At 38.2% G+C, this 27067-nt stretch overlaps 1 protein-coding gene across 3 annotated transcripts in view; it reads left to right on the top strand.

The window, feature by feature from the left end:
- TRIO (trio Rho guanine nucleotide exchange factor) overlaps positions 1-27067 on the top strand; it is a 137044-nt gene that overhangs the window by 22185 nt on the left and 87792 nt on the right. For all 3 annotated transcript variants that reach the window (XM_053467343.1, XM_053467342.1, XM_053467345.1), the window contains exons 2-6: positions 20774-20848; positions 22016-22130; positions 23430-23622; positions 24562-25074; positions 26671-26793. In XM_053467343.1, the coding sequence (XP_053323318.1) occupies positions 20774-20848; positions 22016-22130; positions 23430-23622; positions 24562-25074; positions 26671-26793 (1019 nt within the window). The remainder of the gene's footprint in view (positions 1-20773; positions 20849-22015; positions 22131-23429; positions 23623-24561; positions 25075-26670; positions 26794-27067) is intronic.

The raw sequence follows: 27067 nt of genomic DNA, 5'->3' as shown, positions 1-27067 counted from the left end.
TGTATGTATGTGTATATAATATATATATACACACACACACATCTATACTGAGTATTCAGTATCTTTAAAGCTCATTGTTCTATACAAGTGTAGTTGCTACAATTGCATCTAAATTACAGAAAATAGATGATGTCTTAGTACGAAAGGTCGCTGTTGGACGCTGCACAATAGGAATAGAGCTATGATGTGAACAAGTCTTTTATTCGTATCAATATTGTGTGTCAGTCCATTAAAAAGAACCATTTTATTCTAAGTTTATTCAGTTTAAGAAATCAATGGTCTTTTTAATATGGATACAATATAGTCACTGTATTGGTGTAGCTGTGCATATAACATTCACTTGTATGTTTTTTGTTAGTTGCGTTAGTGTGACCGTGTTATTATTGCTATAAATGTTTCTTTGTGATATGCACAGCAGTGAATCTGGAAATGAAGATGTCTTTATTGTATGCCATTATTCCCTGAGCCTACATAATGTACAGCATGTCTTTAAAGATAAGTGGAAACTATTTGCAATGTATCTTATTAGCTATTATAACGGATTTCTTGGTATTCTTTTTATTATGCACATGAAATTACATGACCGAATCTACAACTGGTAGCTACCTATGAATATGTGACCTGCAGTATCGTAGATCAAAGCACTCGAGGCAGGGGCATAAGTAGAAACCATGGGGCCCTGATGAGAAAAATTGCCCTGTGCCCCCCCAACTTAAAAAGGTAGTCTGTGCTATCATTGCCCCCACACAACTGGTCTGTGCCCTCTTTGCCCCCCCCTTTCAACATATATAATACTATTACACAATTACATTACAAGTGTACATCCATATATATATAAACCGTATTGGCCCAATTATAGGCTGTACTTTTTTCCCCCCTACTTTAATTCTTTTAAGTGGGGTTGCTGCCTATAATCAGTGGGTTTCACGCAGGGATGCGCAAGTCGTATCGCCCGGTGCCCGGAACTGCAGGTGTTTTTCTTTTCTTTATCATTTAGCCCTGTTTCGGGTAAGCAGCAGGTTTAGGATCCAGATCCCCCCGCAGCACGGCAGGGGTCCTGGATCCTCCTCTCTGGCAGCTGGTGGGCGTCTGTGCGATGCAGACAACCCCTGGTGCTGCCGGCACTTCCGCCGCGGCTTCTATGACGGAGCGCCAGCGTGACATAACCTTCCAGTGCTTCGTCAAAGAAGCCGCGGTGAAACTACAGGCCAGCAGCAGAGGCTGCCTGAGCGCATCACGCAGACGTTAACCTCAGATGCTGCCGGCACTTCCAGAAGTGGCAGATGTCCATTGGCTGTCCCCGCTAGACACCATGGAGTCTGGGGATGCATTGGTAAATCTGGGGAGGGTGGCATATCTATAAGGTGCATTATGAATTAAGGGGGAGGACCGTTAAAATGGCTATTGGTTTTCCAATTTTCTGTTTGTATATAACTTATGCTGAATAATTTCATAATAGATACCACAAATATATATACATGTATTCCTGTTCATTAGATAAAATACTGCTTTACCATTCCACTTGTGTATTTTTTCTCTAAAACAAATTTTTTCTTTAAAATAGCACCAAACTTTAAGGCCAATACGGGTGTGTATATATATATATATACATATACACATACACATACACACACACACACACACACACACACACACACACACACACACACACACGTGTATGTATGTGGTAATACAGTATTTTATCTAATGAACAGGCATACTTGTATTTTAACATTTTTGTCAGCATATGTTATATACAAACAGAATACACGTTATATATATATATTACACACACATACATATATCCCGCCTCCGCTTACCTTTCACCACTCCTGCAGCTTTTCCTCTGTGACCCAAATACATTCCTGTCTCCCCGCGCCAGTTCAAAATAGTTTGGAAAGGGCCCTTCCGACCTGGATAGGTGCGGTCCAGGTCGTCAGGTCCCTTTTGAACCGATAAGAGGAGACAAAAAGGTGTCGCCGGGGAGGCACGGGCTCCCTAGAGGTATGGGCCCAGTCGCATCTGCGACCCCTGTAGTTATGCCAGTGACTCAAGGCATTATATTTACAGCCATTTTCCTGAGAGGCCACCAAAACTTTTTTTTAAAATGGTCTTAAGCTTTGATAGTATGATATATATATATACTGCTCTACCTCTTTACTGGTCTAAACATGAGTGTTGCATTTTTATTTTTTTTTACTTTGTGTTTTTATTGTATGAAACAGTCAAGTCAGTTTCCTGACATAACTGATAACATCAGCACAGCCATTTACAACATATTTTATGGTTGAATAATGTCTGTTTAGTCAGCAAAATGATGGTATCTCTAAACGAATAGAACGGAATCAGACATCAGGCTGCAAGGGTACAAGTACTGTATGCTAAGAGTTTTAGCAACCTTTGTAACAATAGTCCGTGGCAAGAAAACCATCTGTGTTCTTAAATATGCAATTTATTTCACATATGACCGCTCCCAAATATAGTATGATTTGTAATATTTGCTGTGTGTGAGTAATTCTGCGGAATTGTGGATTTTGAGGAAGTTCATGGGCTTTAGATATAGTTAGGCACATTTTTATTCACAACAGCAGTTAAGGTTTAATAAAAGAGAATTCACAAGTTTAACAACAATTTTATGTCTACTTCACACTTAAATGGATTGTACAAGTTGGACTCCTAATGTGATTTATTCATAATATGTCCCTTCATAGTGCTATTTCCCTGATATTTTGTGAGAAAACCTGTGGGTGGTTTGAAGACTGTCAAAGAAAAGTATGCGTAACCTGAAGACCGTGATAAGAACTTCTTCAAATGAATGCCATGTAGTTCAAGTCGATGTACCGACACTGATGCATCTGGGTAGCTACAAAACGACAGATGACTCGAAAGAAATGTGGATGAGCATATGTGACAATCTGTCAGTGTCCTGCCACATTCCTGTAAAACATACTGTTCCAGATGTCAAACTCATTATTCTATGCTTACTCCATGGGACAAAAAAATTTCTTCCTGGAGAATGAAGTCCCACCTCTGAATGGATTTAATGTAGAAATAAGATTAACAGACCCATGGGTAAAGTTGGTAACCTGTCAATGCCATCGACACACGATCCTGGGGTTTGTGAAAGCTCAATAGCAGGATGGGGGCTTCAACTGAATTCAGAAGAAACAAACAAAATGGGGTCATGGATACTAATTTTATTCCATGTTTTGCACCACACGAGTTTTCATCTGTTTGCAGACTAAACATTGCATTAAAGGCTACCACACCCTAGTAACCTACTAGTATTTTATTCTATACTACTACAGTTTCTGTGGACTAAGTGCATAGCATTATGCTTAGAACACAAGCAACAATAAAGGTCTCTGTTAAAGGTGTTGCTTTATGCAGGAAAGGTCGGTTTTTGACATTGTCTGATCCATCTGACCCATGCTTGGGGCCTAACATGCTCTGGATGTTTTTTTTTCTGGAATAGCACATTCTTTCCTTAAATATGGTGATAGCTCTGCATTATATGTTTAGTTTACGCTACTAGGCCTGATTAAGGACTCATTTTGCATCCTTCAGCTCTTAACCCACCCTCAGTCACCTCCTTTCTTGAGCCTCTTTCTTGGTTTTCCGTATGGTGGTCTGAGAAGACATCATACATAAGCAACTTATCTAGGACACATGAATGAGAAACACCAAACAAAGGTTGTGTTTGAAGACATTGGGGACAGGGTGCTATTTAAAATGGTACTTGTGGTACCTGTTGTCACGGACAGGGCTATCGGCCGAGCCGTGACGTGGGAGTACGGGCATAACAAGGGTCAAACGCCAACCAGACTTCCGACGTGTTTGGTCACTTTCCCCGCAGGGCACCAAGCAACCACCGCCAACCCCAACCAGTCACCCCAAAACTCCCAGTGTAAAACACGCTGCCACCACCAAGAACTTTAAAACCGGGCGTCTTAGGTTACCCAAAAACAATCAGACTGCGATAACTACACAATCCCCAAGCTGATATCTATATAGTTAACCGCTTAGTAACGTGACAAATCTATATGTATACAAAAGGCTATCTCTAGGCTGAATTTGATTAGAGAACAAAGACAGAACTGATTAAAAATGTTTAATCTGAGTATAAAATGTGTGCTGTTATACAAAAATACATATAAAAAGAGACATAGACTTAAATAGTACAAGTACAAAACAGTATAAAATAAAAGGGATAAAAGAGTATCATACCATACTTCCTTGGAGCCTTGATGTTGTCTCTGTGATGGTAAAAACAGGCTCTCCCTCCATTACCAATTGCCCACCTTTTTATCCCCCCCCAAGACCGCCCTTTTTCTGTTACCTGAGCAAGGGGATGGGAGTAGGGGGTTCAGAACTATGACCTTCTGAAGGCGGGGTTATATCTTCTCAACTTTGGTCTGGGATCACAAAATATGTAAAATGACGCTGGCTGAGCTTGGCATAATTATGACACCAGGATCATCATAATTCTCTGGTCCTAGTGATCATTTTCATACCAAACTCCACACCTGTATCAATTGGCACAATGACATGTTCGCATAACACTTGTTATGGTCATGCCTGCATGGTGTGTTTGGTCTCCCTGAAACCAGCACATCGCAGGCATAAGGATGCAATGTACGATAGGGCCCAAAAGTTATGTACTCATCATATTTTGGACATTATGCATTTAATAATTTTACCCTGTGTCCATTGATACCCTGTCTCCACACCCCAGGGAGATGTAGCCAGGATGTCTGGCCCTTCACTCTTCCCTTCCTGTCCAAGGTGACGATACCCAGCATGGGGTAATCAAGTTTTATTTTGGGTTCTGGCTCCAAAAGGAAAGGTGTGAACAAATATTACTGGACTTAGCCTCAAATCCCTTAACCCATTCAGTGCCAAGCTCCAGTTACTCATGCCGTGGCATGACACCTGTGATATATGAAATATTGAATCAATGTGCCTTATCATGGCTGCCAATATCTATTTAAAGTATTTTTTTTTTAATCTGTTGGGTACTGGCTACTCCAGCAATCATATACATTATAATTCATGTGCATTGATTGTTGAGGGGCACACTGGAACCCTGTAGTCTACTTTTCTAATATGCATTATTTTTGGAACACTTCCTTGTCATATTAGGCTGCTTTTGTGCCAGTTGGTTAGCCACGATATCTGCCAGTATTTTATAGCTAGCAATATAGTTTGGGTGCCCGTTAAAGGCATTACAACCGATTTCGCTCAGCGGTCAGTAAAATATCATCTCCTTTCCCAACAACATGTGGGTATTATTTAAATGTATGATCTATTTTAGAAAGCTGACATGGGTCTCCAACACATGGCAGTTTGCATTGTTTTCATTTTTGGGAGGTCTGAAATATTTTACAACAGATGTCTGGAAAGCACGGTGTGATGTTCAGCCGGGGAACATCACACAGTGGCAGGAATGTTTTTAGTAGTGACTTGCAAACCGTATCTGCAATGTTTTTATAGAGATGCATAGTTAAACCTGAATGAACCTCTTTGTGTATGTGTTTTATTTACCAGGCTTAACATTTCTCACTGTATTAAACATAGTATTCCCTATCCTACATTTTTCAGTTTTATTAAGTTATTCTTTTTGAAGCTTTTTATGCAAATAAAGAAAAGTTGCTGAAAAACCACTGCTGCTTTATGTCACACCTGCTAAACATTTAATTCTGGATTATAGGAACAACATGTTGCTAGTAATAAAACAGGGTTGTCTTAAAAACGATGAAAGAATGGTTTTATTTTTAAAGACTGACTCTTCCAGCTGTAGACCTAAATATGTGTATTTGTATAAATGTGTGTGTTTGTGTATATGTCTGTCATATATATACATACATATATAAAATACGCACACACTGCTATCCACGTAGACTAAAATTGATAGGATGCCTCAAAGTCAGTTTGTGAAATTTCTGTTCTGCTAGATCTGCCCCAGTCCACTATAAGTGCTAAGAGCTCGGCAATGAAGCAGTAGACTGCACAGGCTCGTAGAGAGGCGCCGCAGAGTGCTGTAGAGTGTAGCATGTAAATATTGCATGTGTTCTGTAGCATCATTCACTACAGAGACCCAAACTGCCTCTGTAACATCAGCACGAACATTGTTCGTACGGAGCTTTGTGAAATTGGTTTGCATGTTTGAGCAGCTGCACGCAAGCCAAAGAACACTATGCGCAATGCCAAGCGTCAGCTGGAGTGATGCAAAGCACACTGTCACTGGACTCTGGAGCAGTGGTAACGTGTTCTCTGGAGCGATGAATCATGCCATGGAAGAGGGATAATGGTTTGGTCTTGGCCAAGTGAAGGGTAAAGTTAATGCTACAGCATACAAAAGCATTTTAGACTAGTCTATGCTTCCAACTCTAATTTGGGCAAAGCCCTTTTCTGTTCCAGAATGCAATTCTGTGCTCCTGCACACAAAGTATGGTCTCTAAAGAACTGGTGTGGCCTGCACAAAGCCCTGACTTTAGCCCCATTGAATACATTTGGGAACACTTGGAGTGCTGGTTCTGAACCAGGCCTTCTCATCCAACATCAGTGCCTAACCTTACAAATGCCCTTTTGACTCAACGTGCATAGATTCCTATAGATACACTGCAAATCTTGTGGAAAGTTTACCAGAAGAGTGAAGCTTCTTATAGCCACAAAAAGGGGAGTGGGGAGGTGCAATACCCATGGTTTTGGAATGGGATGCCCAACAAGCTGATATATACCATATAGACCAAAGTTTTGGGACATTGACCCTTATACCAACAGGCGCTTTGTCATTGCATTCTACATACATAGACATTAATTGAGCAGGGCCCTCCTCACCAGTTGTTTCTGTAAGTCAGATTGTTAAGTTATACACTACTTATGTCCTGTCTTCCCATTATACAGAGCTATGGAATATAATGGTGCTATATAAAAAAAAATGTGTAGATTGCAGCTGTAACAGCTTCCAATACACTGAAGTATTTCTGTGGGAATTTTCACCCGACTATCCAGTAGATCATTTGTGAGGTCAGGCAGTGATGTTGGAAGAGACTGCCTGGCTCGCAGTCTCCGTTCCAGTTGATCTCAAAGGTGTCTGATGGGGTTGAGGTCAGGGCTCTGTGTGGGCCAGTCAAGTTCTTCCACACCAAACTCATCCAACCATGTCTTTATGGAACGTGCTTTGTTAACTGGGCCACAGTCATGCTGGAATAGTTAAGGGCCTTTCTTAAACTGTTCACACAAAGTTGGAAGCATATCATTGTCCAAAATGTCTTGGCATGCTGAAGCATTAAGATTTCCCTTTACTGGAAGTAAGGTGCCTAGCCCAATACCATTATCCTTCATCCACCAAACTTTACAGTTGGCACAATGCAGTCAGGCAGGTAACATTCTCCTGGCATCCTCCAAACCCAGACCAGCCTTTCAGACTGCCAAACAGAGAAGCGTGATTTGTCACTCCACATAACATGTGTCCAATACTTCTGAGTCCAGTGGTGGGGGGCTTTACACCACTCTATCAGACACTTGGTATTGTACTTGGTGATGTGAGGCTTGCATGCAGCTGCTCGACCGTGGACACCCATTCCATAAAGCTCCTGCAGCGCAGTTTCTGTGCTATTAATGCCAGTGGCAGTTTGGAACTTTTCAGCTATGAAATCAGCAGAGCGTTGGTGACTTTTACGCACCGTGCGCCTCAGTACTCGATGACCCCACTCTTTGACTTTACTTTGTGGCTGAGTTGCTGCTGTTCCTAAATGCTTCCGCTTTCCAATAATACAACTTATAGTTGATCGTGAGATATTTTGCAGGGATGAAACTGACTCATTGCAAAGGTGGCATCCTATCACAGTGCCACGCTTCCATTCACTGAGCTCTTCAGAACGACATTTTTTTTCACAAATGTTTGGAAATGCATATTTCATGGTTAGATGCTTGATTTTATACACCTGTGGCAATGAGTCTGAAAACAAAAATGTTCTAGGAATAACCACTGTCTTATTTATGTGTTGAGGGGAGTACTTTACATCATTCTATATATACTCAGGTAGTTTATTTGCACCAAACCTAAACATGTGTAATTGCTGCCGCTATAGTGCATACAGATGTAGGTGAGCCAGTGACACAGCATTAGGCACAGGAGCTGGTTAATTTTGTGAACCCGTTTCTCGCAGGGACAGTTGTCGGTGTTAGTAAACCCTATTTGGTAAGCAGTGCTGTGGAAAGTGTAAATAAACGCATTTATTTTTCTTTTTCGTTTCCGTTGAAGTAGGTTTGGTAGACACCCAAATGTCCTTAACTTGCACTGTGTAGCTGAGTGTCCTCATTCAGTGTAATAAACGTATGAGGCAGAGTGTTGGCAGAATTCCCTCTCTGGTATGTTTAAACCACAGTTGTTTGAAAGTTAGCAGTTGTAGGGCTGACGTGTGTGGGAGTGGACTACAAGTTAACACAGAAATCTTTAGAACTCCTTACATAGCCAGGAGTTCAAGTCATGTAAATAGATTTACTTACATGTTTGACAGCAATAACAGTCATTAATATAGTACTAAGCTTACACGCCCAGGAAAGTATCTGCCGCTGGAAACTTGAGCATGTGGTCTCATGCTATGCCTTTTGTTTTGAGGAATTGCATTTGAAAATTAGGCAATATATATTTATTGGATTATTAATAGAATATTCCGAAAAAAGAATATTGCTGCTCATTCTAAAGTATTGGAATCAGTACAATTACTGCTTGCATCTTAATTGAACTCTTTTTTTTTTCACGATATATGCATGTGATTGTAAGGGATATAAACCAAACACTAAAACAGACTTCACATACACCACAATTAATAACAGTAATAAATAAAGACACCGACAACTTCAAATTGGATAAACAGGCTGTGGTCTTTTATTTAGCTTACAATGTAATCAACAATTTACACACGTAACCCTGAAACTTTGTAACCATAAAAAACACTCCTGGCCCAAGCCCCAGAGTACAATCATTATTTAACCATTTAAAGACCATCCGCCCTAAAGCCAGGACAGCCAAATGCACCACCGGTTCACCCTTTTTTTTTTTTTTTTAATTTTTATTAAAAGGGGCAACCTTAACTAAATAAAAGCCCTTGGCTCTCCCGCTATGCTGTTGCTCACCAGACGCTACAAGAGGTCAGTGCAGACAGCTAGCGGTTTGCCGCAGGCAAGTGAGGTGTACCTCAAAAAGGCTCTATTTATAGGGCAAATTCCTGCCCTTAGCGCAGCGTGAGGCAGCGTAACTAAGCAGCACTCGGCGTCCTCGAGCGCACCTAAAGCAAAAAAGGTGGCAAGCTAAACAGCGAGAGCGCAACCAGATGCTTCTAAAACATTTTTTAAAATTATAGAACCTACCTAACCTATTATTATAACCCTGACCTCTATCTGACCCCTTATCCCCACAACCACATGCCGCCCTGACTGCTAAATAGAGTCAGGGCTATCCAGATTTAATTGACTTCAATAAAATAATCCTTAGAAAAAAGGGGGTGTAAATAACCCCTCAAGTTCTGTGGATCAGTTTTTATCCCTGGTATGGAAGGAAAATTTATTATAATTTCCTCCGTTCCCTTTAGAAATAAAGCATCTGCTTTTGAGGGGTATAAATCCCATTACCCCGATCATCATTTTTATGGGGTGGGGGGGTGGCACAGCTATCTCACATGTTACCAGGAATCAGAATTTTATTTTTCTTGAATCTTTTTTTTTTTTTTTTTTTTTTTTTTTTCTTCTTCTCTTTTTAGGATGCCTGTGAAATGGACCAATTCCTACCTAAAGGCAGGGATCTGATTTTCATTTTACTTTCCAATTTTATAAAAAAAAAATTTTTTTAGATTTATTGGGGAGCCCCAGAGTGCTACTACCCGTTTGGCATCCAACTGCATTGTACATACCTAGCTCGAAGAGTTTTTTTTCCAGATTATTCTAATTCCTCTAGTAAAATATGAAATAATGCAAGTGATAGAAGGTTTTCAGGGCTGTATACTGTTACATTTGCTCTATGATATGAGAGTGCCCTTTAAGAAGACCTAATGGTTGCCTGAAAAGGTGGTTTTTATAAGTTTGTTATTCAGCCACAATTTTCGAGATTGTAACTTGTAATGCCAAGCCTACACCTGTATTTCCAAAACATACCTGTGAGCTTCTACTCCTTTGATGTCATTTCATGGCACAGTTTATTAAGGATTTTGAAGCTAGAAATTAGTCTCATAAACGTGCATAATTTAATGGGAGGGGATCCTCTTTGCTATACATCTTCAAGTTGAAGACTTCTCCTGTTCAATGTCAGACAGCTGTTGTGCGCAAAGCATTTTGTGATATGGACAAGAGGATTGTGTGCACGGCCCACCAAGTAGCCATGATGTTTGTAGTGTTTAATCTCATTGCTATTTTACTGCCCTAGATAATGGGGGGAAATGTATTTATTTTTTCTTCTGCTTTGTCACGTTGATGTCTCTTTAAATATGGCTGAACACATTGTTTTATTGCTATCAGTTTTGTTATTTGCAACTCTTTGCTTCTCACTGTGGTATTTTTGTGTATGTGACCTTCCATTGATATACCTGGTGATCTTATGGTATGTTTTCATTTAAAGTAGTGTTATAAAGTAAATTGTTTTCTACGGGCCAAGATTATTGTAACTTTTTGTAACCTTGGAAAAATGTAGGATTAAATTGTATAAATTCTGCAGGTTTACACAGAACTCTTCTGATTTCCTTTTAAAATCTGTTTAGGCATTTAATTTAATCAAGAGTAACGACTATTGTTAAAGGAAGACCATATGTATGTTACTAAGCTCCTTGGAGTAATGCCATAAGAAAATATTTGGAATGAGTTTTGGATAACGTTCTCCGTCTTGAAAGAGCAAACCATGATATTTCAAAATAAATTTCCAATAGGGAATGAACCTTTTGAAGCGCTGAGTAGCTTATAGGCTTTGCTGTAAATGCCTGTTTCTGGTCTTTGTGGTTAGAAATGTACATTTTGTTTTAAATCTCCATGTCTGGTTGTTGACCAAGGGGCATATTAAACTTCACACCTTTTGGCTTTTGCAAAATGTTTTCAGCGTAGTCACAACACATTTTCCTCTTAAATCCCCAAAGTTCAAGAAATACCTGTTCTTTTTATAGTTTATGAACAGCGATATGCTCAGTTTTCCATTGCACATAGTTGATTGGCTTGCCAAGTGAAATTTTATATTGTGCAAAGCCCTCCTGTTTTCTTCCCTTTCCGTATCATTACATTCTTGATAGAGTATTTGGTTTGGGAGATTTCCTTTCTGTCTGCCTTTTACACAAGTGTCCTAATGCATCACTTTCAGCTGTTTGGCTTTGTGGTATGTTTAAATGTTTGTGGGAATTTCAGAGTTGTGTCTCATAATTGGAATTCGGAGTGATTGTTCATTCTCGTGTTAACAATTCACCCCACGACAGTTTCAGTATATAACTGTGGAAGACTCTACATGATCATGCACGTCATCGAGGGCAAGTTCAGGACTGGTGAAGTCAGTAAGCAAATATAAATACAAAATATAAATAAATTTTTCTATTAAAACATTGCAGTTTAAATACTTTGGATATATATTAAGGATAATATATAAAACATCTGCTATAAAATATATGTTCTTTAGAAGCTGTCGGCATGCGATCCGGGTCTAACAGTTTTATATTACGCCAGACTATGAAACCACCCATGACTATAGCACATTATTAAAAAGTACCAAACTAAGCTACGTTCAGCAACATTTAACACCTAACATGGCTAAGTCTAGGGCTGCAACAACTAATCGATAAAATCGGTAATAATCGAAAAATACCCCTCGTTTTATAATCCGTTTCAGTATGACTCACAGCAGTTCCTACTTACGAGTCCCTCCCTGCAGTCACTGCCGAATTGGCTGCAAGACGGGACAGGGATAAAGGGGCGGGGCCAATCAGCAGTGACTGCAGGGAGGACAGGGAGAAAGAAAGGGGCGGGACAAATGGTTGATTGGCCCCACCCAATTCCCATAGCATCCACATGGCTCAGGAACTCATCTGAGTATAAAATTAATATTTGGATTAATTTAATTTAATCAGGAATCTAAATCCTGGGGGCAGTGCAGATTAACCCTGTATTTATAAAAGTATTGTGTCTGTGAACGAGTCTGCAAATCTATGAGTGCACTATGGCATATCAGGGGGGTATACGGCATTCCTGGGGAGGACGGAGTGACATATCTGGGGCTATAAGGCATATGTGGGGAGGGTGGAGTGGCATGTCTGAGAGGGCAGTGTGGCATGTCTGGGGGTATGTGGCATGTCTGAGAGGCAGTGTGGCAAGCCTGGGCTCAGATGTGCATAACTGGGGGGGCAGGTTGGGAAATAAAAACAAGAAATGCATTTTTATCAAAGTTTTTTTTTTTTTTATTCTGCCGTTTGTAACATCCTACGTTACTTTATTAAATTATTTTAAATGAAAAACTTTTTTTATCCTATTAATCGACTAATCGAAAAAATAATCGGCCAACTAATCGATTATGAAAATAATTGTTAGTTGCAGCCCTAGTTAAGTCTGAGATTCACCAACTATAGAGTTTCTTTAAGCTGGACTTTTTACCACTATTTTGAAGTTGATACATGTCTTTAACCTGTAATGTGTTTCACATGTGTTTGTAGACTTTCATTTGTCTTGGTTTACATATTTGTGATTATCTTGTTTCAGGCTGTACCAACTATGGGGCGCTTGCACATCTGTCTTCTTTTACTTTACTTATACAGAGCCAGCAGATTTCAAAATACTATAAGGAGTATGGAAAATTAACAACATTAAAATACACACTATAAAAAAAAAAAATAACAGGCACACACGAACACATAAGGAATGAAGGATCGTCCTGTTCTTGTGAGGTTATGGTTTATTAGGAAGTGAGAAAGAGGGACAGAACTATTGCGTTCTATTTCAAACCCGGTTAAACTGTTGTGTTCTTGACATTGAAGGATGCAGTTGTGACAGAAAAGTCAAACACTGTTTGCCCATGACTGATACTTTGCCTAATATGCATGAAAACATATGACAGGCTGTTACAAGCATAGCCAGGAATGTAACAGAAATCCTTGGAATTCTGTATTCTGAAATTTGTGGTGTGGATTTTAATTTTTTTTTGGTTAGTATTCACCACCATTGTACATTTCTTAAGTACCTCTTAAGGTTTTAAAATAATAGATCAGATGACAGTATGGCAATGTCTACCGTGATACTATGTTTTTGGAAGCTCCTTTTTCTGGACTTTTTTGTACCTGTAAAGGGTCTAGGGTGAAATTTGTGTTCCCAGCAACTGCTTTGGTAAATGAGGTATGTTTGTAACTCTCCTTCAGATCTGAGTACAGTCATATCTGTGCGTGTTACAAGCAGGATTAAATCAATCAGGATCAAAGCCTATTTGTTTGCAAATCCTAGGCAGACCAGCAGCTTGACTCTTCTGCATACTACACGAACAAGCCATTTGGAGACCGCTACATAACAAGTATTATGTGCCTCTTTAAAAAGTTCCCTGTAGCACTACAGGGCATAAAAGAAGAACCTGAGTTCTACAAAATGGGTTTGTAAATGCCAATCATTTTAGTTTATAGAATCTTTGTAGAATGATCTTTTGTGAACCCAGGAACTAATAATCAGCCCTCCATAGTATAGAGGTAGGGATTCTGCTGTGGTTTCAGCAGACATTGACATTTAGGATCTTGGCGAGCTGTCGGTGAGTGTTACTAATGTGCCAATAGCCATAACCTCTTGTTCCAGAGCTCCTGGATTTTTGCACTATGCACAAAACATGTTTGAAATTTTAATATAACTTTGTTTGAGATTGGGTAAATTCTGAACAGGCTTCATTTTGTTCCCAGTCACTCTGCGTTGCTATTTGGTTCACACCCTAAGTTTTGTATTGTTTGACAATTCCCCCTGTACTTTTAATAATGCATTTATTGTTTTGATTGAAAGATCCGATAAGCTGCTGCAAACTGACATAGTTGTCAGGCTGTTCCCCGCCTTGGCCCCTGGAACAATAAAGGTGGTTGTTTTCAGCTGTAATTGCAGTACCTTTTATTGGTTTTGCCGTTAGGATTAACAGAATACTTCCTTATTACCATACTCCAACAGACACAACATTGTAGTGCAACGATTTCAAGGTTAACAAGTTAGTCTCATTCTGTATATTTTGTGATTTTCTTGACCGTACTACTAACTTGTTTTAGTAGACGTCGCTGCCTATCTTAATTTTTTTTTTTATGTGAATTTAATAGCACGTTAAACTTGACAAGATAATTTCATTTATGGAAATTCAGAAGATAAATAAGAAAATACACCCGTTTCAACTTATGATTAAACTGCTAACCTACCAAGTAAGCTTTAGTAAATGTTTCTTGAAAACTATAACAAATGTGGCCAAGGAGCCTGCCCTCAGTCGATGATATCCGTATGTTTGGTATAATCAAAAATGTAATGTTTTTCTCATAATTTCTCTTTAATAGAATAGTGTATGATGAATGTCACTATCGCTAGTAGATAGATGTGTGCGAAGTTTATACTTTCTTTCTTTTTAATTATAGAAGAGTAGCAGAAATGAAAGGAAGCGTGTTATGCTGCTGAATTATTTGTTGCAAGCTTTTATCATGGTTTACCCCTCTTGGCTCTTATCTTAAAAATTCCCCTGATTTATCCTTTGAAGAGAGGAAACTGACAGCATTTTCCTCGCCTTCACACTGAATAACACCCAATTTAGTACAAACAGATTTCTTAAGTGACAATGGGCAAATATAGGTAGTATGGTGTAGTTATACCACTTAAGGGGACCTAAAACCAATTTTTTTGCATTAAATGTGGGGTTCCCCTATACAGTGCTGCTTGCTTTTTTTTTTTAAATCTTGTTTTTAAATCCTGATTCTGAATCAAATCCTGATTACTTTTGTTACAGCCTTGTGGTAAACAATAGAATAGCTCAGTCTTAGTCACCTTAGACACTGACACTGGCTAATGAGAATCTATGGAGGAGAAGGTTTTGGAGAAGATGCGCTGGTATTGGTATATGCAGTCAATAAATATGTATATCTATGCCATGTAATATTAGTTATGCACAGACAATTACCGCTATTGCCTGACAAAAATTTGTGTTTGTTGATATTGAGCCTGAAAAAGCTCTGATAGTCTTTACAGTAATTATATTATAAAGTAAGTAAAAATCCAAGCAGTTACAAGTTAGCATCTTCCATTTCCAAACTAAGGGCACTGTGTTCCCCTTAGCGAATGCAATAAAGCGGGTGTAGTGATGCACCCAGTGTGGTCCGCGTGAAAGCATTGGGTGCCGGATTCATGATTGCCACTTCTTACATGGAAGCTGAAAAGTTTTTTGTCAGGTTCAAATGTATTGGTTGTTTTAAAATGTTTAAAATTAGTTTTCGCTTGAGCTTAGAATTTACAATTTACCAACAGCACCTCTCTAAAATAAGCTCTAAAATGAGATGAAGAGAAACCAGTATATGATTGAAAAATGGCAGTTGTAGTGTATAAGAACCCCTCGTCACTGAAAATAAAAATGTGTATTGATTTACTCTGTGAACTAGAGTAATAAATGAGGGAGCTGAATACGTAAGCCTTTCAAACACATTCTTAGCGGCTCATGCTTGCTTTTCTCTTAAATGCCTAATAAGCAAATATTTTGTTGCTTAGCGTGTGTCACTGCAGCGGAATCACAGATACTGTAGTGCTGCAAAGGTTCTGTCATTCAAGGATGTGGTCAGCGTTCTGGTCCTTGGACTGTAAAAAGATTCATATTGCACGCCTCGAAATCAGCAGAGCCGTAGTCATACGTGAGCTTCCTCATTTAGAATGTGCCCTTTTATCAATTGTTTGGAATGAGTCACCCGGAGTCATGTATTTCATCTACAGGGTTTTGTTTATTGGCGTAATCCGGATCACCTTTTCAGCACGGAAATAATGAATATAGCGTAGATTTCAGCGAGAAACTCGTTACCATGCGCTGAAACAGGCACAAAGAAGATGATGTAATCCTTCCCTGCAGCAGGGAACAGCGATCACATGGCTGCAGTCCTGTCATCAGCCTTCAGACAGGCTCTGCTATATTGCTATGCTTCATCATCTCAGAGGGCTGATGTGCTGCCGCCTGGTAGAACCTCACAAGTCTACACCTCACACATACAAATAATCCCGCGCGTGTTTGCTGGTAGGGTGTATCACCCTAAGAGCACTACTAAATCATGCACATACATCTGCTCAGCAATGCATCTATTATCCTAGGTGTGGAGTAGGGGGGATGGGAAATGGTTGCCAATAGCAACCACTTGCCTGTTTATTATAAGAAGAAGAAAAAAAATCTATTCTGCGTTGCTATTTCCATAAATGTTCGGTAGCTGTAAAGGCAGAAGAGCATTACAAATACTACCCCTGCTAATGAATTACTACATGTTAAAAGAGTGGATTTATTAGGGTTGCATGCTGCTTGGTTATTACTGTAAACAGGGCTGTGCAAATGACCCCGACGTGAGGACCCTCTTGGATGGATGCCACGCTATTCTCTTATGCTATTGCATACAGTAATAACCTCATCCTACCGCACTCTGGCCTTGTAGTGACATCATAAGGTTGGGGGGGCAGGGGTACGAGTCATGGGAGGATCGAGCCCAACTCACCTTCCTGCACATAAACTGCTGCTTACCATTCATATATATATGTAAGAATATATATATATATATATATATATATATATATATATATATATATATATATATATAAAACACTTTCAAAAGATGGTCAGCACTCCAGGTCTTTAAATTGACAATTTCATTTTATTCAAAGTCAAGTCGACGTTTCAGTCATTGCTGACTTTCATCAGCATATATATTCATATTTCATATTGGCACACTGTATACTCAGTGGTCTACATCCCAGAAAGGGTTAAAATGCTCAGTTTTTGATCTCCCTGTGGTATTGTTTTTTGACAGCTTATTAACTAGCGCTTGTTCTTACAAACACACCATCTCAGCTCCCACGCATTCTCAGTACCTGCGGAGGGCTGTTCATGAGTCATAAGCTGAACAACGTGAAGGGACTGATCTGAAGAAACCCCACAGCAGGCAAACTTGCAGAGGCTTCTGAAACCTAGCGAGCGCTGCTTTCAAATTGGACATTAAACCCTCCACTGCTCTTGATTATTAACTTTGTATGGTACTGTCAATTAATATACACTGTGCCGTGCTCTGCTCAAGCTACCCAAGGCGATTGTATGAGTGTTAATTCAAGTTGCACAAAACCTAACATTTGTTGATAATCCACTATTGCATAATTGACAGGTTCTGTGTCAAAGGGATATTTGGCCAGCAATCTAATCCAGTCATTTTCACAATATGTCATTCAAAAATTGCATGCATCGTTTCCCCTCTTTCCTTTCTGTATGCGAAGTTGTAATCATGGCATATGCCAATACTGGTGCATTCTGCAACTTGTCTGATGGGGTAAAATCCAAGCAGCTCTGACAAAGCGTTTCACTTAGAACCATTCTGTAGGAGGTACTGGAATTGGCGGTTGGAAATTTCCAAAAACCTTGTAGATGTACATGATCATTCGTATCTTTTAATTGGAACCGTCTCCTGAAGAAATCCAAACGCTAATCAGTAGGACATAGATATATTTCTTGGTTTTCCAAGGGTCCTTACTGTATTTGTAATAAAGGAATTGTGCTTCTGCTTCTAGTTTCTACTGGTGAGAAAATATTTCCCAGCATGCACCAGGTTATGTCTTGAACAATTTTTGGGTCTGGTGCTCGCTGGCAGTTTGACAGACTCTTCCTTTTGTGCATGGGGAACACGCTCAAGAGGTTTATGTATATATTGGCATTCAAAATGTGAAAAAAAGACATGGCGGGTGTATGGGTGACCGTGGCTTCTTGCCTAGGATGTTGTTATGTTGAAGCTTGGCCGTGCTTGAATGAGGGTTTTCAGGCACTCTTAGCAGCTTTTAGGGTATTTAGATTATTGCTCCATAAGCTACCATAACTCGGCAAATAAAAAATGCCATGTCATGTGACATCAGCGTGTTACATCATATGTTCCAACCTTAGTTTTATTTATTTTTTTGCCCTTGTTCTGTTGAATTTAAGGGACATACAGCTTTGGTAGCTCGCATTGTTTTTAAACCTGTTTTTAAATCGGTTTAGAAAATTCTTTGTCTATAGTTGTCTGTGTTTATCTGATGTCTGCAATGCTGCTAAGAAAACATACCTCCAACTTCTATTGAATAGAGACTCTGTAGCAGCAATGTTGTTGTTTTTTTGTCAGTTTGTGTTGGAAAATGCTCCAGACAATTTTTTTTTTCATTATTAGTTATTATTATTCAACAATCTGATAACCAGATGATGGGAGGAAAAAAATGCCCAAATGGCAGCAGTCGTATGCATTGTGTGTAAATGAAGAAATGATTTGAAAATTCATTGCATTTTTTTCTGTTGATTTGCACCCTCTAGTGTGCGTGTTGAAGTATTACACCAGCAGTGATTCCTTTTTTGTTTTTTTATTGTTTAAATTTCAGCCATTTGAAATTAGCTTACATTCTGTTTTATAGCAGACGCCTCTTTTCTGAATTCTGCAATATAATAAAACATGTTGCAAAGATCTGAATAGTAAAAGCAGAGGATATGTAAGTCAGTAATTCCGTAATGTAAACGGATTTAATAAAGAATACGCTAAAGCACTAAACTTCACTTTGATACCCGAACTTCCGACTTTTCTGCTTTTTAAGCATTACCCGTAGCCCTACAGTTTGGACAACGTTAGAAATGTAAGAGAAGAGTAACCAACAAATTAAAGCTGAAAATAAAGCTTCTCAGTTTTTACAGAAGGATGACAGATAACTATAGCCCATCACATACAAGTCACATAGCATTGGAACACACACAGGCGCTAAACATAAATTCTTCGTATCATGAACTTAAGGTGAAACATTGCAGTTCTATACAAAGCATGTTGGTACAATTATTTCATTAACATTTCCCGAAGTGTGCCTTACCATAAGCTTGTCATGGCCAGAAGCATCTAGTGTAGAGAGTCTCGAAAAGCATTGGAGAACATGTTCAGATTTCTGCCTTAATTCTATATAATGTAGTGTAGATTCAATACTCAGACATTGTGTACCTGCTTACGATGTATCTCTTAGGTCAACATCAGAACAGGCTTTGCTTTTTCTCCAACAAGAAATCTAATTTTAACTGTACACTGAGGAAGTTCCTTAGATCGTGGATCATGAGATTTCTGCTAGAAGTTGCAGCACACAAAGCTATAAATATGATTGATGGATAAACACTTGTTATCATGTTGCATCTATAAAGTTCTGTGTTCTATGATGAGCGAACCCCTGCATGTTTTGTTGCAGGCCTTATGCATATCATTTCACGGCATATGAACAACTTCCTTTCCTAGATTTAGCTTTATTTCCATTTTATTTCTTTTAAATTAGCCTGCGTATCATGCGAAAGTGGTACTGTGTGTGTCTACATCAAGCACTATACAGCACAGTATATTTTCATTTTTTTATATTGTTGTTTCAGAAATAGTGCGAAATTCCTTTTTATTTCATGTTGAGGGATTTCCTAGGCAGATCCTCCCTGTTTTTTTTCTCTTCCTTTTGCTAAATACTGCAGATAGCCGCAGTCAGAGAGGCTGCTGTGTGTACTGCATATTGACCTGGATCTGAAAGGATGACATCATCGCTATAATAAGCTGCCGGCTCGCTGATTGCTCTGATGTGTTGAGAAACTGCTGCAGTTGCTCATGGGTTTTCTCTGTACGCTCTCTGCATTCAGATTGTACTTTTACTAGATGGCTCTGTGGACACTTACGATCTTATTTCCTTTAGTTGTTGATTGCTCTCTTCCTACTTTAAAATGACTCTAGCACCAAAGTCCCCCCCCCTACTATTTAAAAGTCGCAACAACACAAAACCATGGTTGAGCCTTTTATGAAGTATGACTCTAACAGCAGAATGAGGGCGTTAGTAGAGAGTTGTAATATAAATGTGATATGGCAAGGGTTCCGTTATTATTTATGGTATTAAAATCAGACAAGGCTCAGAGTTTTGCTGGGCAGTTGATTTATTTTTTGTTTTTTTATTTCATGATATTCATCACTATTTATTATGAAGGTCCAACACAGCTAAGCTCCGTTCAAAATAACAATAGTGCACACTTCAATATTTTCTAGATGTAATTATGTTTGCCATCCACTAATTGATAGAAATGTGTCTGCATTCCTTGTACATGTCTAAATGTTAAAGGAACCTGAGGTTATTTTTTGTGATTTACAGAGGCTTTTTTTCACTGGCTATTTGTTTGAAAATTGTTGATAGGATAATTGAGTAAAAAATAGTTTTACTGTTTATTAACCCCTTAAGGACAATGGGCGGTCCCTAAACCCATTGACAACAATGCATTTTGAGCCTGTACGGGCTTTGTCATTAAGGGGTTAAAAATTGTCCTATATCCTGATTTTTTTTTTTTTTTTTTTTTTTTTTTTTACCCTTGCTCAAAAAAGCATCAATCTTTTTTTCTTTTTATCTCAATCCCGAGAAAGCAATTACAAACTCTGGAGGATTGAATTTCTATTAAAGTCATGGATTTTATTCTAAGTAGTACTTTTTTTTGCTTGTGAAGTACTTGGCTGACTAAGTTTCCTTTTTTCCTTTAAACTGACATTTTTCTTGTTCTACCTAGGATTTCGAAAGAATGATGAACTGAAAGCAATGGAAGTATTACCAATTTTAAAAGAAAAGGTTGCATACCTATCAGGTAAGACCAAATCTCCATATTACTATAGCACCTTAAAAAAATATAATGGGCAGCTTTGAAAACGTGACAGAGTACAAAAAACTGTACTGCTATTTTCCATTTCTATTTTGTTAAATGTATTTAAGATGATAGGTAAATGGGCTAATGTACAAAATCTAACTTTTATTGATAAACCCCTGCATTAGCCCCACAATATCTGCAACTGGCATTTATTTTATTGAGAATGCTGCGGCGCATGTGAAGGAAGTGTACTTCCATATGCTTCCTGCTTTCAGTAGAAGCAGCCTGGAGAGGAAGAAAATGAGACAAAGGGTCTTGTTTCCAAACACCAGTGAATAAAGAATGCATGCACCAATTTGACTCACTATAGCTTTGCAGTCCATTCAAAAAATGTACTCTAATATATTAAAAAATATATTTCAAATGCCAATTTTGGAACTATACTGGAATATACATGTGTAGGCTTTATTAATATTGGAGGACCAGTGTGGCACTAATTGTGGCCTGATGCATGTGGATCTTTTTGATAACACCATTAAAGCATGCTAACATTTCAAATTGTCACCTTCCTGTAGAATATCTGAATAATTGTTAGTTGTTAGTTTTAATGACCTTTAAAGTGCCACAAAAAGTTCATAGATGTTCAAAGCTTGAAAGGGTCACTGTGTTGTACATTGCAGTTCTAGATGTGGTTGTGTTCTAAATTTCTTTGCTTAGAGGATAAATGTGATAAGTTTAGATAATGTTTTGCCACAGAATTTATTTAAATTAGCTTATTTACTCTTCAATTGGTTAAAACTTGGCTTTTGCACCTAAAACCACACACGCTATATGTCATTATGTGGGCTGTAGAGTTATAATGAGTGGTGGAAACCTAAATGCTGAATTTATAATTTTAGTTTTGCACTATTGTCTTTAAAGGATAATTCCCATCAAATTATTTTATCACTACTATGAGTAAAAATACATATTAAAAATATTGTGCTGTTTTTTTGTTTTGGTTTTTTTTCTATTTTTTTTTCTCAAATTGTTTTCTAGCAGCTGCATATTAGCCATTTGTATGAGTATACAATACAATGTGTTTCATATTTGCATAATATCTGCATTGGGCCATCACTTTTTGATGTTCGATTTGATCTTGACTTAACCGTTTTATGTCCTGCTTAGGTGGTAGAGATAAACGGGGAGGTCCTGTTTTAACATTTCCAGCTCGCAGCAATCACGACAGAATACGGCAAGAAGATCTCCGGAGACTTATATCGTATTTGGCCTGCATCCCTAGGTATTTTATATATTTTTTTGCAAATATTAGCATATCTGTGTTCTAGTCCTCGATAAAATAATAAATACAAACAGATTAATGAAAATAAGCAGTAAACATCACGGACTCCCATTTTTTCTTTCCTTTCCTACATTGTATGTTGTGTGTGTAACAATGTGATTCTGTACATGTTCCCATGAAAATACTGAATGCATCTGGTGCTACAGTGCCAATGACACAAAATACTTGCACTTAGGACTTGCTGATTTTTGGTTGATATGTGCATTACATTCAATTCTTCTAATAAGGTTTTGTATTATGATTATTAATATCATATGCAATCCCGCAATATGCTCTAAAGTCCATGCAGTTATCTTTGATAGACTTAGGCACTTCTCATCTTCTGCATGCTCCCTCCATTTACCAGCCTACCGGGCCCATCATTCCAGACACCCTGGCCTCTGGGAGCAGTTGCCCTTGATCATTTACCCCATTCCCTGGGAACTGTCCCAGCAATAAATAATGTACGTTTTAAGGAGCTACTGAAAGTTGATAAATTCACTAGTTGTGTTCTTTCTAGAGTCATACTATGATTGTTTTGTTTATGATGGCTGAGTAGGAAAATCCTTGTATAGTGCACGCTTCCATTTCATTAAACAAAAATGTTAATTGTGTGGTCGTCTTAAAGTATTTTCCACATATTAATGCTTTACATCTGTCTATTGCCAGCTAATTGGTTAACACTCTAGCATAACGGATGGTGGTATAAATTGTATTGTTGATTAAGGGCTAAATTGAATTCAAACTAAATACCCATTTATTCTCTGCTATAGTGTTACATAGTTACATAGGCTGAAAAAAGACATGCGTCCATCAAGTTCAGCCTTTCCTATATCTGTTAATTTGTTGCTGTTGATCCAAAAGAAGACAAAAAATCCCAGTTTGCCTCTTTCCAATTGAGGCAGATTTCTCCTTGGATCAGTAAGCTGTTTCCCCATAATTACATAGCCTGATGTAGAATTCAGGAGAGTGACACATCCTCTCTAAGAGTATTAGGCATTTCCAGCTGGTTTAGTTCACAGGCGACTGATGTTCATTGTCAAATAACAAAGGTAGAGTATGAGGTTACCACCACTTTTGGCCCTGACAAACTAGGAAGGAATTATGACAACTAGAATTTTTAAAGATTATTAACATGTAGTGCTTTACAAATATAGTGAGCAGTATATATTTATTTTTGTGAGTACATGATTTTCATGAAAAGAATAACTTAATTCTTGGTAAATGTAATTTTTCAAATGTGTATTTTTCTACCTTCAGTGAAGAAGTCTGCAAACGAGGGTTCACAGTAATTGTAGATATGCGTGGATCCAAGTGGGACTCTATTAAACCATTGCTGAAGATTTTACAAGAATCGTTTCCTTGTTGTATTCATGTTGCACTAATTATTAAGCCAGACAACTTTTGGCAGAAGCAGAGAACAAATTTTGGCAGTTCTAAATTTGAATTTGAGGTGAGTGGAAGCATTTAATTATTGGATATTAAAGTAGTACTTTTGAGAAAAAAGTGTGTTTTTGAGATAATGTGCACTCATCTGAGTGCCTTTTGAGATTTTAAAGATTCTCCAGAGCCCCCTCCCCATGCAATTTGCCCGTCTCTCCTCCCCAGCAATGTTTTGTGAAGGAGGTGTGTTCATGCTTGCCTCCAGTAAGCTCCAGCACTGACTCGCTAAATGCATGTGCGGAAGTCACTCCCATTGATTTCAACGGTTGCATGTTCCTGTCGCTGATTGGCTGCTTCATGGAGTCAATCAGTGTCAAGAATTGTCACGCTACTATGAAGGAGGGCACTTTTCAAAGAATGCATATTAAAGTCCTCACAAATACTTTAATATGCATTCTTTTTTAGTTGTGCTGTCGGAGACAAATGAGAAAGCAGCAGGTACAGATTTTGGCTGCATGGAGGGGTTGGGTGCTGATGCTTTCATCATGCATCTATTGCTGATCAGTCAAAACACAACTAGTAGAGAAAATGAGCATCTATATAGATGCTTGCATCATAAAAATAACATTGGCTTTTTACATGCTATCGCTATTTAATACAGTAGCACATTTTTGCTTTCTGGTTTTTAATTTAATGGCAGCTTTACAGTACTGTTATCCAGTTGAAGCATGACGGGATATATACAGTCAACAATACATTTTATGTGAAATACATAGTTTTTCTTGTACTACGTGGCCAATATAATATAATCCAATCCCCAGTCATTAAAATCTGAGATACAATAGCTAATAGGCTACCTTTTTGTTATGGGTTTTTTCCCCTTGAAACTACTGTCAACACTTGATATGATTTACATGTACAAATAAATACTTTTAGTTCTTCCCAAAAATAGAATGTACTTGATGAACCTTTGGTTAGTTCTCTCTTAACTTTTTTTTTTACCTTATAGACTAGTATGGTATCTTTAGAAGGCCTTACCAAAGTAGTTGACCCATCCCAGCTAACACCTGAATTTGAGGGTTGCTTGGAGTACAATCATGAAGAGTGGATCGAAATCAGAGTGGCATTTGAGGACTTCATTAGCAATGCAACTCATATGCTATCACGTTTGGAGGAGCTACAGGAGATGCTTGCAAATAAAGAGTTACCTCAGGATTTGGAGGGAGCCCGCAACATGATTGAAGAACACTCCCAAATGAAAAAGAGGGTCATTAAGGCTCCAATTGAAGATATTGACTTAGAAGGACAAAAACTTCTGCAAAGAATACAGAGTAGTGAAAGTTTTCCAAAAAAGAACTCTAGTTCTGGTAATGCTGACCTTCAGAATCTTCTTCCCAAAGTATCCACCATGCTGGATAGACTTCACTCAACCAGGCAACATCTTCATCAAATGTGGCATCTAAGGAAAGTTAAACTGGACCAGTGTTTTCAACTGAGGCTCTTTGAACAGGATGCTGAGAAGGTAACCTTAAATTTTGTTCTAATTGGAGTGTTGCGGCAACTATTTACACGATACATAGAGTATGACAAACTTAAGCTTTTTTGGCAGACAGTTACAAAGGAAGGAGTGCATAGGCAAAGGCATGGACACCACAGAGTCTGTGAGAAGTATTTTGGAAAGCTATCTGAAATGGGTTGTTTTGTTATATCGGCCGCAGACCCTGTTATTATTTTCCTTTTATGTGCTGAATGCAGGGGACAGTATCAAATAGATCTTTGCAAATTATATATGCATACGTCAGGGGCCTTATTATCTTGGGAAACATCTTTTTTTTTTCTCCTATAAAAAAAAGAAACCTTTGCTCATGTAACAAATTTTTAACACAATTAAATGTTAGGTTGACAACATGAGATTACTTTAGAGTATATTAAAGTTAAAGACTGGAGCTTTCTTTGTACCTTGGTTAGACAGGCTTTTCTTTACTTAGGGTTTGGGCTATCATGGCGTTATTAAAGAAACTGCAACGGTTTTGGTTTCTACCTGTAATGAATTTATAGTTGTGGCTTAAACCCTTATTTGAAATTGGTTAAAAATTGGCTGCCATTACTGTGGTACAGACTTGTTGTTTTGGCAGTGACTTATCTACAAAGCAGCAATTAGCAGTGTTTAAGGTAAGGCCTCTGATTCTGCACACATTAGCGATTAATAAGATCAGGATATTTTACAACACTGTTTGACTTAACTTAAATGAACTTTAATTCTTGTAATAATGAGTGTTATGTAAGTGTTCAGATAAATACTTCTTAAATGAATGTGTTTATTTTAGTTTTACACAGTGTTTTAGGACGTTTGCTGTGTTTTGCAATATTATAAATCAGTGTATGGATCATTTGATACCTTATCTATACATTTTAAAAGAAGGTTTTGTAGTATATGTGTGTATGTATGTATATATGTTTATATAAATATAAATAAACCCAGGCTTTAAGCTTATATGAAAGCAGAATGACAACCACAAATATTTGTATGTAGGCACTTAGCTGATGACAGGAGATTAGGCAAATGTGTTCCTGCATTATGAGAATGGACATAGTTAAGTGAATGAACATGCTTCACATTTCTGACTTCTTGTATGGCAGATTGTGCAGTTGTTTTCTCTTAGCTGCAGTAAAAAAAATATTCTGATTATTCTACTCATGGTAGGAGAGATGACGATGTTAAAGCACCTTTAGTGTGTTTGTTAATATTTTATTCTAGAACTGTTTTTCTTCTGTCTTTACTATGTTTAGTGTTCTTTGATTATGACGCACACCTGTGTTCGACTAAGCTTAAAGAGTGTCCAGGCACTACCATAGTTATCTAAGGACATATCCTTGTACTATAGAAAATATTTTTACTAAATTGTAATAGAAAACAGTAAATCAGTTTTAACCCAACCCTCTGATTAAAAATTACACTTATTACTAACAAAAGTAATTTTATCTTTAGATATGCATTTTGTTTGGCCAAGTAGAATGCATATTTTGCAAGTTAGCACACCATTGCTGGTGGTAAAATCAGTAAATTCAATTTACATGAATTATGGAATAATAGTTAATGTGTCAAAATTTATTACAGATGTTTGACTGGATTACACATAACAAAGGTCTCTTTCTGACAAGTTATACTGACATTGGGACCAGTCACAACCATGCGATGGAGCTTCAGACACAGCATGATCACTTTGCAATGAACTGTATGGTAAGTATGGGTACTTTACACACCCAGGAACTGGTCATTGTGCGAAAAGGAGGTCTGAGTTGGGGAAGTAGGTCTAGCTTGTACGAGATAAAGTGATCTAGCCCCAAAATACTTTTTTCATCAGGGCTAGGAGCAGGACCTCGGTAGGGACTTGAGCCGAGTTCCTGCCACCATGAGATTATATGCTACTCTGGAGGTCAGGTGGTCCGTACTGATTCTCAGAGCCTTTGGACTTCACCAAGATGATGCCCAGGAATTCCAATCAAATTGGACC

This window comes from Spea bombifrons, chromosome 5 (genome assembly GCF_027358695.1).
Source record: "Spea bombifrons isolate aSpeBom1 chromosome 5, aSpeBom1.2.pri, whole genome shotgun sequence".
Lineage (NCBI taxonomy): Eukaryota > Metazoa > Chordata > Amphibia > Anura > Pelobatidae > Spea > Spea bombifrons.
Note: the sequence above shows the minus strand (reverse complement) of the source record. Positions and strands in the feature narration are given on the sequence as shown.